This window comes from Toxorhynchites rutilus, chromosome 3 (assembly GCF_029784135.1).
Source record: "Toxorhynchites rutilus septentrionalis strain SRP chromosome 3, ASM2978413v1, whole genome shotgun sequence".
NCBI lineage: Eukaryota > Metazoa > Arthropoda > Insecta > Diptera > Culicidae > Toxorhynchites > Toxorhynchites rutilus.
The window spans coordinates 38,642,368-38,659,177 of NC_073746.1; the positions used below are offsets into that span (position 1 = coordinate 38,642,368).

General features: G+C 41.3%; 2 protein-coding genes across 4 annotated transcripts in view; one reads left to right on the forward strand and one right to left on the reverse strand.

Annotated features, from left to right (window-relative positions):
* On the forward strand, positions 1 to 1,927 carry LOC129773177 (zinc finger protein 93-like). Its single transcript, XM_055776752.1, has 2 exons — positions 1 to 235; positions 299 to 1,927. Exons 1-2 carry the CDS (start codon positions 98 to 100, stop codon positions 1,808 to 1,810), a joined length of 1,650 nt encoding a protein of 549 aa, XP_055632727.1. The 5' UTR covers positions 1 to 97; the 3' UTR covers positions 1,811 to 1,927.
* Positions 1,916 to 16,810, reverse strand: part of LOC129773176 (transcriptional regulator ATRX-like) — a 26,856-nt gene continuing 11,961 nt past the window's right edge. Inside the window, exons 5-9 of one of the 3 annotated variants that reach the window (XM_055776750.1) lie at positions 13,947 to 14,069; positions 10,606 to 13,754; positions 10,309 to 10,543; positions 10,163 to 10,244; positions 1,916 to 2,643 (exon numbers count right to left, since the gene is read on the reverse strand). In XM_055776750.1, the coding sequence (XP_055632725.1) occupies positions 2,612 to 2,643; positions 10,163 to 10,244; positions 10,309 to 10,543; positions 10,606 to 13,754; positions 13,947 to 14,069 (3,621 nt within the window). In that variant the 3' untranslated portion in view covers positions 1,916 to 2,611. Of the gene's footprint in view, positions 10,112 to 10,162; positions 10,245 to 10,308; positions 10,544 to 10,605; positions 13,755 to 13,946; positions 14,070 to 16,810 lie in introns of all 3 variants that reach the window. The other 2 variants (XM_055776749.1, XM_055776751.1) reach the window with 2 other exon arrangements.

Consider the following 16,810-nt stretch of genomic DNA (forward strand, 5'->3'; position numbering starts at 1 on the left):
CCTATTCACCCTTGTTCATCATTGTTGTTGACAAACAGCGTCTGGCCGATGTCAACACAGCATAACAGGACCTTTTGTAACAAATCAAAACAAGGAAATGTTCCATAATCCATTCAAAATGGACCATTGGTGCCGCGTTTGTCTGGATGAAACAAAGGGAGAACTTCTGTCCATCGAGCATGAAGTGGAAGGCTTGTCGATTGATCTGTTGATTACCAGCTGTAGCGGGATTACGGTTAGTTGCCTAGCCCAATATTGATTGATGATGTATCTTTACTCAAGTTTACCTTGACTTCAGGTTGAAAAATCGGACTCGTTACCCGGAAAGTGCTGTGAGCGATGCGTGAAAAGTTTATACATCGCATACAGTATAGCGGAACAATGTCGTGTTTCGGACGAGAAGCTGCGTAATCTCAACAAACTCTCAACCGAATCGAACAAAGCGGAAACAGTACACGATGTCTGCGCCGAGATTTCCAACGACTCTAGTGATGATGCTGAGAATCACGGCGAGAATAATACACATACTGACACTGAGAAAACATGTAAATTAATAACCACATGTTGTGCATGCAGGGCTGACTTTGAAACGGTTGAAGCTCTTGCTGATCATGTTGTGAAAGTCCATGAGCCAGACAAAACAGACAATGATAGCAAAAAACCGTATCAATGCGATATTTGCTATAAGAGGTATTTTAAAAAGACTTCTTTGAATCGCCACAAAAGACTGGGTACTTCAGGTCTAGGGATTCGAATCGCGCAAATAGAACAACCCATCGATTATCGATGCTGTGGATGTAGGAAAGATTTTCTCACCAAAGAAGAACTTCAGAATCATTCTGTGTCAGAGCACAGCTTAGATAAAGTTCATGATGAATCGAAGCCGTTTCAGTGTGATATTTGCTTTAAACGGTATTCTAACAAAACGTCTCTTGGAAGACATTTCCGTGAGCGTCTCGTGAATAGACGCCCTCGCTCTATTCGGAGACTCGCTAGTAATCAGTGCTGTGGATGTCGGCAAACCTTCAATAGCAAGGAATTGCTCAGTCAACATGCCAGGCAAATCCACGAACCAGACCGAATGGAGGATCTGGGTGGACTAAAACCATTCGAATGCAGCGTCTGCTTCAGCAGATACTCCACTCAGGAAGCATTCAATCGTCATAAGGCGTTCCTCCATCTGGATCAACTGTACCAGTGCCAACAATGCGAGAAATTCTTCGTGAAACGTATTATGCTTCGAATACACGAGCGAAAGTTTCACAATGGCATCCAGCAGGATGTTGTTGGTCCCTATCAGTGTACCCGTTGTGGGAAAACGTTCATGCAATCGAGTTCTCTCACCAATCACGAGAAAACACATCACAGCGATGAACGATTCGAATGCTACATTTGCCAAAAACTCTTCCTTAGTAAAGGTAATCTACAAACTCATTTCAAGCTGCACTCTAAGCCAACCGCACAACGTAAAGCACAATACGAATGCCCGATCTGCCGATGTCGGTTCAAAACTCCCAACTACCTGGATATACATGCAAGAACTCACAGCGGAGAGAAACCATACACATGTAAGTACTGCTCGAAGCAGTTCGCACATGCTTCCGGCCACAAGCGTCATCTGCTCACTCACACTGGGTTGAAGCCATTCTCGTGTCGATTCTGTGGAAGGGAGTTCTCAAACCGAACGAATATGCACATCCACGAGAAAAGCCATGGGACGGAACGAAATGCAAAGTGCGATGTGTGCGGGAAGGAATTCGTTCACGATCGATATCTACGAAAGCATTTGAAACGGCACTCGAGTTCATGAACTGATACATCTCACTGGTGGAAAAATAAAACAACATTTTTCTATTATATATCACAAGATAATTTATGTTTATTACCAATGCTCTGTGAAGAAATACAAATGCTATTAACAAATGTACACCATCATTTATTGCCATTTAAAAGTGGTTAGCTTCTATTTACAGTGTTTACCCTAACGTTAAGAATGAAACAAACAAACATTACGCGTTATCGTTGTTTTTTAGCAGCTTTTACAAGTTTTGTCGATTCTTACATTCTTAATTTGCACATTAAGTTGACTTTATCCCATAATTTAAAGGAAAATAAATAATATAAATCTATTTCTTACCCATTATATTTACACGATCTGAATCTGAATTGATAGTCCTGCCTCGCTTCATGATATATAGAATTCTTTGCCTAACAAAATATATCTTACAGAAACTATTGGTTGAACCTAAATTGTTATGGCAGAAACAGATGTATCCGACGACGACTTAGTGTAGTTGTGCTTCCATCCAATAAGAATACGAATCCGAAATAATATTTATTTTCCGAACAAGCGGCTGTACATATCTTCTTTTTTTTTCTAATTGTGTAGTTTGTTTGGTTTCCTGTAATAGTTTCCGCTAAAATACTTTACTCGTCGTTTGTTTTATTTCGCCGACCAATTTGTCCTAAAATAACTTTAAAAGAGTGTAAAGTGTGACGCTCACTCGATAGTAGGTAGAAATAGATTTCATTTCTTCCGAAAGCGTTTCACTGATGGACCTTTGAAATCGATGTTCTTCGCTGGAACCAATCCGTCGGAAGCTGTTTGAGCTCATTCGATTTCCACAACCTCGAGAACGTTTTCTGAAATGAATATATGTCGGTGAGAGTGATATTGTCATAATTCAAATTATATTGTTGCACCCCCAACCAAAACGGTGTTTGTCCGCTTGCACATTTTGATTGTTTTTGCCCAAAATACAAGGTACGAGGGTTGGCTGAAAAGTTGACATACATGTACTGGCAAAGCGCAAATTAATTGGCGATCTTACGTACAAATCTACACCTAGGCGGCGCTGCGGTGAAAGTGATGATGGTTTTAAATTTTGCCATGTGAGCTTATGGAAGGTTTGTAGTTCTTTCCATAAATTACAATGTTATAATCATAAAAGATTATTTGATTGCGATGAGTTTGTAAGAAATTCATTCTGCGCAATTTTATATATAACATGTTATTTATTTACCTCTTTCAGTAGTGAAAACTATAAAAATGTTGACAATGGTTGAATTAAAGAAGGAAATTCGAGAGCACAATCAAACACAAGTAGAAAAATGCACGATTCCTGCATGTGAGAACTACCTTGGAAAGCCCGGAAGTAAAATATACGTGATTTGTTTTTGAGTTTTAGGTTACATTAGCATCATTTTCTTAGTTCAAAGACAAAATCCAGATGTCTCACAGATCGTTTACGTTTTGCGTTAGATCGCCAATTGGCTTGCTTGCCATGCCTTCGATTGCTTGGAAACGTGGATCTTTGCATAATCCAGCTCAAAAAACGACATCCTCGGTAGCGTTGTTCTCAATATGGTCAGTCAAAACGTCCTCCAGTAATTAAAGATACTTTTCGGAGTTCATTCGGGTGAAAATGAAACAAATGAGAAGCTTGCTGTGATAGGAAACGGCTCCCCACACTGTCAAACTTCCGCCCCCGAAATTTCGCTTCGATCTCACGACATGCCGTTGTCTTAAATTGTACCAATAGCTGTAACTGTAAAAGTCCGGACCATCCAAATTGAACTTTTTTCGCCGGAAAATACATTTATCCATTCTAGTTTCCATTCCATGTATTGCCGGGCAAAAATGAGATGGTTCTGCTTATGGGTAGCGGTCAGTTTCGGCTTCCCTTGAGGTTTCTTCCACATGATGTTTGGTGACTCATTCAAGATGCGCGCAATATGCCTCTTCGTTACTGGAACAACCGATTCTGCCTTAATGTATGAGCAGGACATCGTTTCCTGGTTGCTTCGTGTCTGATTCGACCTTTAAGACGCAAAGTAACTTTGTTGTTCCTATTTGTTGGTCGTTATATCCCATATTTCTGGCACTATTTAAAGACATTCCGTACCACTTTCTCAGATAGACCGCCTCTCTTTCGTCAATAGAATACCTTTCGCCATTCCTTTAAATTCTACGTAAATCACTAATCTGACCAACTTCTTACGTTGCAGATCTAATATTTATCTTGTAAATTGAACATTCCCAAGTATTTTTTTCAAAAAACACAGATAAAGGCTTGGAGATTATGCGAAAACTCGATTTTTATGCCCTGCGGCTAAACGTATGTCTCGGGAAAAAACGACGTTTGAATGTTTATATCCACCGATGCCGCCTTGTGTGTGTGGTTGTGACGCACGTCCTTTCAATAAAAGTGACTTAAATATACTATCACTACGGCAAATAAGTATCCCGATAAAAAGAACATTCCTAGTTGTTTTGTAAGCGTTTCAAGTTTTTTTTCAAGTGCGACTAAATGAATGTCTATCACTGTAATAGAGCAATTTTTTTCATAGAACTAACATCAACTTTGTAGAACAGTTAGGCAAGCTATTTCGCGAACAAGATTTTTTGTGTGAAGCATATTATTTAATTCACTAGCACATATTTTTCGCTGTTCATTGAGCGATTTTCCCACATGATTTGAATCGAAAATTGGCAGAAAAGGATTATCAACATTTTCGCACCTAGATCAAAGTCACAGAGGCTCGAGCTCATGTTCGAATGCTTTCTTGTATTTTCCATGAATTGCCTAATCGATTAATTTTCTCTATTTCCGATCAATTTTCTTATTAACACGTTTAACTTCTCCGCAGAGCGTTCAGGTATCCGGAAATGATATCTGAGGGTTGGTTGATCTTTCTTGCTGAATATGTCCCTAATTTCAACATAATCAACTGCTTTTTTGGCGGGAACAACCAGCGATTAAGGATATCTGCACACGAATGTTCATTATAGTTTACTTCTTCCCGAGAACAGTATTCCAGGGCAAAAAGCACAAAGCCAGAATGGGAAAACACTTCACCAAATCCGGTTTTACAATCTCAAAGTGCAGTTTGCACTGTTTCTGTGAAACTTCTTGAATAATCAATCTGCTTCCATTGATATGAATCATAGTCATCACTTTTGCCTACCCAACAGATTACTAATCCATATGCACGCTGCAAGCGCCCTATACACTGCATGATTTTCATGTGGGTGTGTGCAAGCGCTGAGCGTAAACGGATGTTTTTGTATTTTCCATGTGTCAAGTTTCTATAAGACCAGTTACCTATAAGACCAGCATTTCACCAAAAAAATGTAAGTATCAGAGAATTTGCATCAAGTAATGCTCAATTATTTGGCGAATCCTCAAAGATACGGTAAGAAGGAGAGAGCTCCGCGTAAATCGAAGCTCTCTGATCGGGATAAGCGGGAAATAGCTAGAACAGCTTCGAATACCTCAAAATCGCTTATGCAAATAAAGCAATATATCAATTTAAATGTTACTCGGGTGACAATTCGTCATTCGACAATTGGCAAAAAATCCTCACATAATGAGGGATTAAAAGGTTAAAGCTCCTCATCCTACACCATCTCACATCGGAAGATGTCTGTGTTTTGCCAATGCTCACATGAACCGACAGTGGGACATGGTATGTTGTGACAAAAAAATGTTTCTAAAAGAATGCATTTTGCTATATTCTATAACGGAAAGTTCTTGAATGTATAGGTAATCTTCACTGACGAAAAAAAGTTCAATTTGGATGGTCCTGATGGATTCAACAGGTACTGGCGTGATTTATGGTAAAAGTAACAGTATTTTTCAATCAGGAATTTTGGTGGAGGCTCGTGCATGCTTTGGGCGGGATTCTGTGCAACCGGAAAGCTCAAGATAGCTCTCACATCATTCAAGGATTACATGCATGTTGTGAAATTCTCTCTCCTATCGTTTTTGCGTGGATATCATCACAAAAAAATTTCATTCCAACAAAACAATGGTACTATTCATACCAGCAAAGAAACTAAGTAATGGATTAAGGACCAAAAACTCAATTTTTTGGACTGGCTCGCTCTCCAGACTTGTATCCTGTTGGAAATCTTAGGGGGATCCTTGTACACAGAATCTACACTGAGGGCAAACGGTACACCACGATTGAAGAGCTCAAGGTCGCAATTTCGGAAACATGGAAAAATATCAAGAAATCCGTTCAGCAGAATTTGGTAAATAGTATTCCAACACAAATTTTCCAGGTTATTAATCGAAATAGCAAAGTTGCCAATTATTGACATATAAATCAACCGATCGTTTAAAATTTTTCATTGATAATACTTATGAAATTTGAAACTGGTCAGCTGAAACTATCATATTTATGCACAATAAACAAACACACAACTCTTTTGAATGAAACTGACGTTAAATATACTTTATTCTAAGCATTCAACAATGTATGAATGTATCTTGTTGAAATTCTAAAGGTTTGTGTTACAACGAACTATAATCAGGGTGGTCTTGGACAGTTGGACAGGGTGTTGTTGGATAATCAATATGAGTTAGGGTTTGTTGAAAAACCCCAAGTCTCTAGTTGTTTATACCACAATAAGGCGTTGAAATTATTCAAATTTTTATGTTTTTTAACGATTTTCCTCAAAGAGAAATTATGATCATGGTTTGTCCACCTCTGATCATGGTTTGTCCAAAAAATGATCATGGTCTGTCCGAATTTGGAAATCACAATTTTTGAATGAAAAAAATCGAATTTTCAAGTAGATGTTGCATTTCTCATTGCTTGGGTTTACTGTCATTATATTGATCCATTCATAATTTAATCAATTTCATTTATTCAGAATATTGCCTTTTCTTGGGCATTTTAAAGGCGTTCGCCTCAATACACTCAACACAGAGAAATCTTATTTCTGCTATGCGCGAGAGACACCATAAACAAACTGCAACGCGCCAAACGGTTGCCATAGAAGTCATGTGGACAGAACAACATTAGTGAATCGGACAACTCATGATCGAAATCGAGGTCTTCGAAATGCGTTGATTACATGGTTTAGCTATGTAAATCTGATACAAATGGTGTGCAAGCATGATGTTTACAATATTTATAAGTGTTATAATCCAGAAAAGCTCTGAATACGTGTCAAATACTCAACTGGTGATTGATTAAAAGTTAGCTCAAATGAGGGGCGCATTGACACCAATGGAAGGTAGATTTTATAATCCGTTAAAACATGTGAATCCGTTAAAATATACTATAAAACAACTGTAAATGATGAAAAAGACAATTTTATTTATATGTGATATGTTTCAAACATTCGAATATCTGATTTGACACAGGTGCGCTGAATTAGAGCATTCAAAAAAGTGGACAAAGCAAGATCATTTTTTCGACTGGACAAACCAAAATCATTTACTTTATATTATACGTCGACACGTATTCTGGTGCTATGTCTTCGAATACAGCTGCCGTGTTATATGTGATAAAATTTACGTTAATGGGTGTTAAGATCAAAATTTAGGCGACTGAAAATTGACGCATCTCTTTAATCTATAGTAACACATTAAGAATCGGAAAGAAATCTGTAAGACATACGCCTGGGACCGCACGTTTTGACATGTGCGAAGTTAGCGGATGAAAGTTCAGCGGATAAATTTTTTTATTGCGTACAAGTTTCTGTTCAACGTCTTGCTGGATTTAATGAATGATGAAATATTCCAGTTGAAATAAATTGATTGTTTATCAAGTAACAACCTTCAAATTCATGCTCATTAATCTCATTAATTAAATAGAGAATTGAATCATTCATCAATCCAGATAATTACGTTGTTTCTTGATCGTGACTGAGAAAAGTTATAGACTGTTGTACGAGTTGTACAGGGTCTGACTGTAAAAGGAAGCAAAAAATTTAAAAAACCGGTCTTAACTTTTGTCGCATCATTTTAGTTGTATGCATAAACGAATTTTTTTAATGAATGACTTTTTTTAACTACAGATGTTATAAATTCCTTCGAACAATGCAAATAGATTATTATAAATGGATTGAAGCACTGAATTGGATTATTTTTTCTCGAAGTTTTGTCACTTTCACTAACTATCGAACAACAGAAAAACCTCAACCATTATCCAAATTGAAATCCCGCGTTCAGATTGGTCGGAATCGAAGATACAAGCTTCCTCTTGTACTCACAATTATTACTCAGTCATTTCCTGATGAATCTACAAATTTTCTACATCAATCCATTTAGACACTCCATAATAATTTATTACAATGAATAGAATAGAATATTTTATGAAACTATCGAACAACTGAAAAATCTGAAGCATTATTTCAATGAAAATCTCACGTTCTGATTGGTCGATTTGGAAAAAAAACTATCTTTGTTCTCACGTCCCGAGCATCTGCACTTCGTAGAAATAAGAATACAGAACTGTGCAATGAAATATGAGTTTAATGTTTGATTTTCTGCTGATGTACGGCACACATATCACATGTTTCTAAAGGCCGAGAGCAGTCTTCAGAATGCAATCCGGTGATGATGTGTAACAAGATTTTTGTACCCAGTTGAACTCCCACTCCTTGCGCACACATGCGCTCTGGCGAATGTGTACGCTCTGAAAGGTTTGGCAGATGAAATGTTTGGTTGTCAGCGTTGTGGGCGCAAGTCCAGTTTTGAGCTGAGATTTGCGCTGAATTTTACGCTGAAATTTGCGCCGTATTGCTATACTGCGCGCTTGAATCTGGATTGCTCTCTGGCAAGGCGCAAATTGAGACGCATATAGCGCGAGTAACTTGGCGCGATATAGCGCCTGTTTTTGTGGCTAATGAAAACAGATAGAACGGCGCAAATTGGCCAGATGACGCGAGATGGTGGAGCGCTCGTGAGACACGACTCGCGCGACGCTGTGGCTGAACCACAGTTTCTCGTGCTGGTCATGCCGGTTGTGGTAGTTGTGTTGGTGAACAATCATATAGCGCCGTGGGTTTGACACTGTATGGCTGTACTGGTCGGGTGATTGTGTTAGTAAATAAATATATCGCGCAACTCTGTGTTAATCAGTCATTGTATGCGAGTGGCATGTTATTTACACCAAACTGCGACTCAATATGCGCTCCACCACGCTACGTTTGTGGCACGTATGAGTCGTGTTGGTAGTCTCGCGTTCGCTTACGAGCGCTATACGCTCCTCAATTTGCGCCTAGCCTCTCTGTTGAGATATTTTTCTTCACACAAGCGTATACGGTTCAAATGGGGGCGCGCTGTTGTTTTTATGCTTTGCTTAGAACGAACGAAGAAAAAGCGGGCGCTAGAATTTGATGTGTATGTGTGTGTGTTTGTATATAGAATGAGACGCGCATCACACAAATGAGAAGAAATGTTTAGTATCTGAGTTCTGCGCCGGGTACATTTTGCGCTGTCGTGCTTATGAATTTTGTGCGCTTCGCACCAAGAAAGAATACGAGTGTTCTTTGAGCGCGCGCTGATGAAAGTTCATTCACCTCTAGTTTTAATTTTCCAAATTGGCCATTTCAAGCCTCTATCATTCAGAACACCCTAATAATGACTAATAATACAATCAAGCGACGGCAGCTTTATTACTCAATCGAAAGAAATTCACTTACATTGATGTAAATCGCTAGGTGTTCAGTCCCTGCAAAGATGCAAAAATTTCATCCCAAGCCCCACCGAACTGCATGAAAGGCGGAGACTAGCAGCGAGGGGCAATCTTCACTCCACTTTACTTCTCGGTTGATGTTTGTAGAGTGAACACCGTTTGCATCGAGCGGAAATAAATTGTCTTTCTCAAGACATGGAGAGGAGTTAGGGTGAGGTTTTCCCATAAGGACCCTTTTCAGGGCTAGAAGCTAATAAACTGAAGAAGTTTAATGCATCTCATGTAAAAATCTTTTGGAACCGGAACTTTTGGTCTGCAATGTGCCCCCAATCCATCTTTGCGTACAGCAACCAAAGCCAAACAAAGAACAAACACGGAGTGCAAGATGGTAAGCACGGTTGAGTTAATAAGCCCATCAAATCTTGTAGGTATGCGTGATGATGCAGATCATAATTTGGCGTAAACTGATCTCGAAGAAGAAGGAAGGTAATGAGGGATGAGTGACCGACAGTTTTATGATTACGATAGCATAAAATATTGTCCAGTTATTATTTAGGAAATGTAGAATTATTATTCCAATTCCCTTAACACAGGAAAATAAAAGCTGAAAAAGGCAGCTAAATAGTCCTGATTAGACACTCATCAAACTATGATGCATCGAATTGATGAGATGCAGCTGCAAAGAGGAAACTATAAAAAAAACTAATTACGGTCAATTAAATCTTACGTTGCTGTTGCTGAGGATTAGGTTTTCGTGGGGTGATTGTGATACCACTTCCTAACCGCTTCTGCGGTTGAATTGGTGTCCCCTGCAATAACAACAAAAACATCAATTATCATAAATAACAATCACAACGCAAAAATCTTCCGCACCTGGCTTGGTTTCTTGGCTGCTGGAGGTTGATAAATCGAACGGACCTCACTTATCGTGATCGCATTGTTCTTCGCCTTCAAACTATCGATCAACGTTGGTTCCGCCTTTCGTTTTCGCACGGTTATACTGCTACTTCCACTTAGCGGTAGACTTCCCCCACTGATGCTGGTGGTTATCGTTGGATGCATACCTGGGTTGGCTGTTGTTTTCTTAACGACCGATGATAGCGGCGGGCTAAAATTACAAAATCAAACTTAAATCATCCGGTTAGTTCAAATGCGTTAACGTTAACATACAATTGTCGTTTCGGACCAACAGCTGACGGCGTTACTTGCGATTTGACAATCATGTTCGGTCCAGGGACAACCTTCCGCACAGTTGCCGTTCCGGGAATTGTTTTAGTTATTATTAGATCTTGCTTCCGTCCCAAACTACTGCTGATGAGAGCATTTCTGTTGATAGGTGAGCTTATGCTACTGGTGGAGTTGATTGACGGATTGGACATCGCTATCCGTTGTCCCGTGCTGGTGATTTTGGTAATACTGACACTATCCGACAGAGAGGTGGCTGCTTTGGCTATCTTCACAACACTATTATTCTGATTAGCGCCAGCGCTGATGGGCGTTGTTCTTTGTTGCTGCTTCTGGTTGGCCATTAACGTAGATGTTGAAGAGGCGAGAACACCGGTTGTCGGTTGTTTGCTAATCGCTCCGCCGGGTCTATTGATCATCACTTGAGAAGTGGACTTGCTTGCCCTGGCCACAACCTGATGGCTGCTAGTGTTGCTGGCCGAGCTCCCACCAAGATTCATTCGTTGCTGCAACTCTCGAAGCTGTTGAGCTGCTATTGCACCTCGAGGAAGCGGAGATCCAGCTGGGGTTGTGGAAGTTGCCGTCACATTAGAATTCGCCGGAGGCGGGATAACACTTCGCTGCTGCAAATTGGTCGATCCAGTTGAGGTACTTTGTGAATTGACCGTGGATATTTGCATGGATTTAGCGCTAGTTATGACCGGTACCTGTTGTCTTGTGAGGGATGATTTGCTTATTACAGTCGGAGATGGGGTGGTAGAACTGCTGGAGAAAGACTGATTTTGCCTGGATTGTGGAGATGGACGCTGTGTATTCTGAGGGTGCGCTTGCACCGGAGATGCTCGAATTGGTCTATTGCCAGCGCTACCGGATAATCCAGGTCGCGAAACCATATGTACAGGTGAAGACATTTTTGAAACATTCGACAAAGATGACGGAACGGCTTTCATACTGTCCATACTCTTGACGGCAATCGTTGGTTTAGCTAGCGTTGTTATGCTCTTCGCACTCAACATTATATCTTTGGATTGATTCTTTTTCTTCTCCTCCGGATAAACGATACCCATATTGATCTTCTTAACGACATTGTCGTCGTCATTTGGCTTAACGGACGTTGCGTTTATGGAAGATGGATCTCGAACGATTATATGAGGCCGCGGAATTCCATCATCGTCCACATCGTCATCATCGCTAGCTACGATAGTGGTTGTTAGGGATACTGGCTTCGGGTTACCACTATTATCACCGGACTTCGAGACAGAGGATTTCATGATGGTTTGCGAAACAGTACTCGCGGTTGTAGGTGACGCCACGGGTTTGGCTGCTGGGGATGTTGTTAATACTGGAGACGGCAAGGCCATTGTCGCCGTTGTCGATGGTGCTGCTCGTGGTAGCGGAATGGAAGGTGCAGGTAGAGGGGAATTGAGGTGAGAAAATGGACCAGATGAAGCAGCAGATGACATTGGCATAGGCTGTTCATTGAGCATATTGATGAGTGCAGCATTACCACTGGATGTGTTTGCCGACTGAGGACTTGCAGGTGGAGGAAGCTGTGGTGATGAATGAGGTATAGCAGTCGATCCAGGAGGAATCTGCGGGAACCCATTGAACTGTTTCAAAGACCCAAGAGCATTGTATGGTGGAATGGGCGCTGCCGTAGTCGATGCACTGGGGGAAATTGAAGTCGATGTAGCAGTTGTCACTGTACTGGAACCCATTGCTCCAGACATTGACTTCGCGTACAGATCTAACAGACTTTGTAAGGCTACTGTCGAGCTGTAACCGGTCGTTCCGGTGGGACCCGGACCGTTCATGCTAGGCGACAGACCATAATCCGGTAAACCACTTGACGAGCCAGGCAGGTTGAAGTTTGTGTATGGCGATTTCCCCATTATTGACGAATAGCTGGGATCACTTATCATTGGGTACGGCTGATTCCCATAGGGATACATTAACCTATTCATACTAGAACCGTAGCCAAAATCACTTCTATACATATCGGCCAAAGCACTTGGTAAACCAGGATAGGCTAACGAGGGATACGGCCCAATGCCAGAGCCAGGTGCCCCTGGAAACCCGGGTCCAAGAAAGTTTGGCATTAATCCACCCAAACTTCCCAAATACGAAGGTTTTTCGTTGTTTTGAATCTCGCGTTCGTAAGCAGCCCAAGCTTCTTTCTTGTCATCCTCACTCAGATCCTGTTCGGGTTTGTTCTCCAACAGTGAGTCATGTTCGTGATATTTAAACACACAATCAGGATGATTCCTGAGTAACGACGCCAACAGATCATCGGCTGGAAGAATAGGTGTCTCTCGCACTTGATCGGCCACCTTCGCCAAATTGTACAACTCCGCAAGCTCTGAAAAACTGTAGTGTCGATCGACCTGCTGCTCGTCAACCACGCGGAAGCTCATCGCTTGTTTCGTTACAGACCGCGAGTATACCTTTTCTTCCATCGTTCCCATGGCAAGCAGTCTGTAAACATAACACTTCCGTTTTTGGCCCAACCGGAATATTCGGAAAATGTTCTGCTGATCGTTGGACGGATTCCAGGATGTATCGAGAATAATCACTCGATTCGCTCCTATCAAATTGATTCCTTGGCCACCAGCTTTAGCGGATATCAAGAAACATTTCGTTCGTTTGTTCGACGGATCGTTGAAAGATGTGATCATCTTGTGTCTGATATTTTTCTGAGTTTTACCATCCAGTCGATAGTAATCCTTGCCAGGTTCCCATGGACCTTTCAGGTTGCCATATCCGTACAGGTCTGCAATCGGATCATTCTCTCGGTTGTTTATTTTGGCCATAAAATGTTCCACAACGTTCAGCACGGCAACAAACGCTGAAAAAATCAAACACTTTTCGCCACGTTCCTGGCATTGCTTCAACACCTCGAACATTATGCGCAGCTTATTGCTCGGATAGAGCGATTCCAGATCGTTCGCCGCCAAATGTCGCCGCCACCAGTCGTTCGTGACCGACAGGGCACCGGACGAGATATCGTTGTAATCATCCGGCCGGTCATCGTCCGAATCTGGCGTCGATGTATGGCGGAAACGAGCGTCACGCTTGTTCTTCTCCTGAACCGCTGTTTCCCATGCTTTTTCCAGAACCTTTGGATGGGTCCAGATCTAGAAAAGAACGTATCAGGTGTGGTGAGGCGAATGAAAAACAATGGTACAAATAATGTACGTCTAATTTATATGTACCTTATTTATTAATTAATGTTTTGAATTTAAAAATGCCAAAATATTGTTTATTAAACTAGCAAGTCTTTAAGGGCCAAACGCTCAGAGACAATTATTGTTGAATAAACAATTTACCTTTCTCAAAGATGTGTAATCAGCTAGGAGTTTGAACTTTTTGCTCCGAGCATTCTCGCCAATGCCATCGCCGGTAGGCGTTGTGTATTCATTCATCTGCAGAAACACTTCGTACATTTTTTCCTGTAATATGCGGAAAACAAATGAAAGCGTCAACTCAAATACGTGGGTAGGATTGAATGCATGTTTTTTTCAGTCTTCGATTATATCCGTGAAATGTTTTCCGTGTAAAGAAAATGCATCTTCGGCACTGTCACCCTTATCAAACTAGACATCTGGCCCTTAAATAAGAGACTGAATTATGTGTAGGAATCGTCTAGGTGGAATTCCCTCCGATCCCTCCTACCTAACATGACATTGTTCCATTTTCCCCAGAGGGACTGCTCAAAGGATTCACTTATAAACACCCCCTGGTATTTATGAGGTTTTCTTCGTTACCGCCTTTACAACGTGGCCTGATTCACAATATTCCTCCAATTCATTCGGTATACGTCGTCGGAACCCTGCGGATTCCCAAATGAACACATATTGTGCAGGATTTACGGCATTCTCGTAGCACCTTCCAGCTTTGGCCACTTTATGGATACCGGGTTCACCGGTAAGTTGTATGAACTCGTGGTTCATACTACAACTCCATGCGCTGTCCGAAAATGTTTTTTAAATATGTCGTTCAAAGATTCCAAGTGCTCGCAGGTCATCTTGGTGTTTTTTTTGTGTCTAGCACCCTTAGGGAACCACCGGTTATGTGAGCGCATTGTACAGGGAACATTTCACACGTTGCTAAATCTGATTGACCTCAAATGTCTGTAAAGATCATAGTAGGAACAACTTCCGTTGATAGCGCCTCCGGATCTCGGAGGTGGTATAGTTGTCAGTCGTTACCAAATTTAAAAAAATTGATCCACTACCTCGAACTTATCACCGACCCTCACTACACTACTGTATAACGCTTGCATTAAAAAAATGGACAAATTTTACCAATTTTTCATGCGTTCACATTAACATCTGGTGTTTAGAGCACTTGTGCATTGTTAATCATAGCAAACCCAGGAGTTTCCAAACAAAATTTGACAGCGCTATCAATTGAACTGCGGAAGTTATGGCGAAAACAATAAAGCAACTGAGCTCCATGGTTTGTGCATACTGGGAACTCCGTCCCGTTGCGAAGAATGTGGACATCGTCAAGTACTTTGAGTAACCCAGATACGCCCGTTCCGGCATCTATAACATCCTTACACTTCTGGAGAAAAACGAGAGAATTGAATGGCCTGATTCTGGTCGTCCGACGGTGCTACGTGATCGTAAACTGCAGCTGAAGTTGAACTAGAAGAGGGAAGGAAACGTGGCTACATCGTTTCAAGCTTCGGGTCGAGCGGTCGGAACAACGGAGCCAGACAGTGCCAGGCAGTGAAAAAAAACCTAGTGGAGATGGACATCATCATGCGGAAACATAAGTCAAGACCAGCCGTGTCGAAAAAAAAGTATTTAACGCTGGATGGCAACAACTGACAGGTGACCAACTACTTTACGTCCCCTATCAAGGAAAAAAGTCCCAACGTGAATTTCACCTCACACCAAGTTCCATAAGAAGTGTTGCCATCAGCAAAGAAGGGGATGTCAAAACCGCTCATCTTCCGTTCAGGACTTGCGGTGAACGGGGAGATTTACAGCACAAAGCGCCTGCCAGAATTTGGCTTCTTCATCCAAAAATATCATCCGAACAAGGATGTGATGTTTTGGCCGGACCTAGCCTCCGTCCATTCCGCGAAGAAGTCGCTGGTGGAGATAAACCGCTTGAAAGTAGATGTTGTCCATAAATCCGTCAACCCTCCGAACGTCCCCAGCAGCGTCCCATCGTGAATTTCTGGATAACCGGAAGCGGATGGCCACTCCAACAGTTTTGTGGTGAAATCGAATGAGGAACTAATATATAAAGCTAAGAATGAACTGAAAAACATGCCTACATGTATGTTTTCGACTGATATGGCGAAAGTTCTGACCAACTGGAGGAAGGCCGCCCGACAGGGCGTCAAGTATTTCTGTAACATGTAAAATTATATTGTCCTTACGCATTAACGCCACCGGAACCAAAATACAACAAAGAGAGAAATTTTATTGCTGCACGAGCACATTAATCGGGTCCTGTTGTGCTCGAATCTGGAAGTCAGCACGTATATGGTTTTAAACGTATTAATTCTCAGACCAAGTCTCTCTCCTTCACGCTTAAATTTGGTGCAATGTTTTACTACCATCTCAAATGTTTCAAATGTTCTGTCGACAATGTCCACGTCATCTGCAAAACAGATAAATCAGCTGGATCTGTTGAAAAGTATCATAACGAGTAGCACTCAGAAGAGACCATCATCTTGCCGAACCCCCATGCAGGATTGGAATGTATTGGATAACTTTATTGATTCGTTTAGTTTTCCGTTTTTTTAAACATACTGATTGCGTGTCCGCTTACTAAGCGATCGATAGTAAGTTTAAAACTCAGGACCTGATTTGAACGTCTTTGTATCTTTCACGCTGCTACGCGCAATGATCATTAAGTGACGGTGATCTAGCCTCTCTGTTGTTTTACAACAAGAAACATTGGAATATTTGTGCTATTAATAACACAATAATGCAGATCTCATATCAACTGTCCCCCAGCGCATCAATTCAATTATTTGTACGCCATCCTCCTGTACACCGCCGCAGATGGTTCCCGTCGTTCAAAGACTCCGAGTGCTCGTAGGTCCTCTTCGAGTATTGTCCAAGTTTCGTGCCCGTAGAAGACAACCAGTTTTATTTGCGTTTTATACAGGGAACATTTCGCACGACTGCTAAGTCTGTTTGACTTTAAGTGTTTGTGAAGACCATAG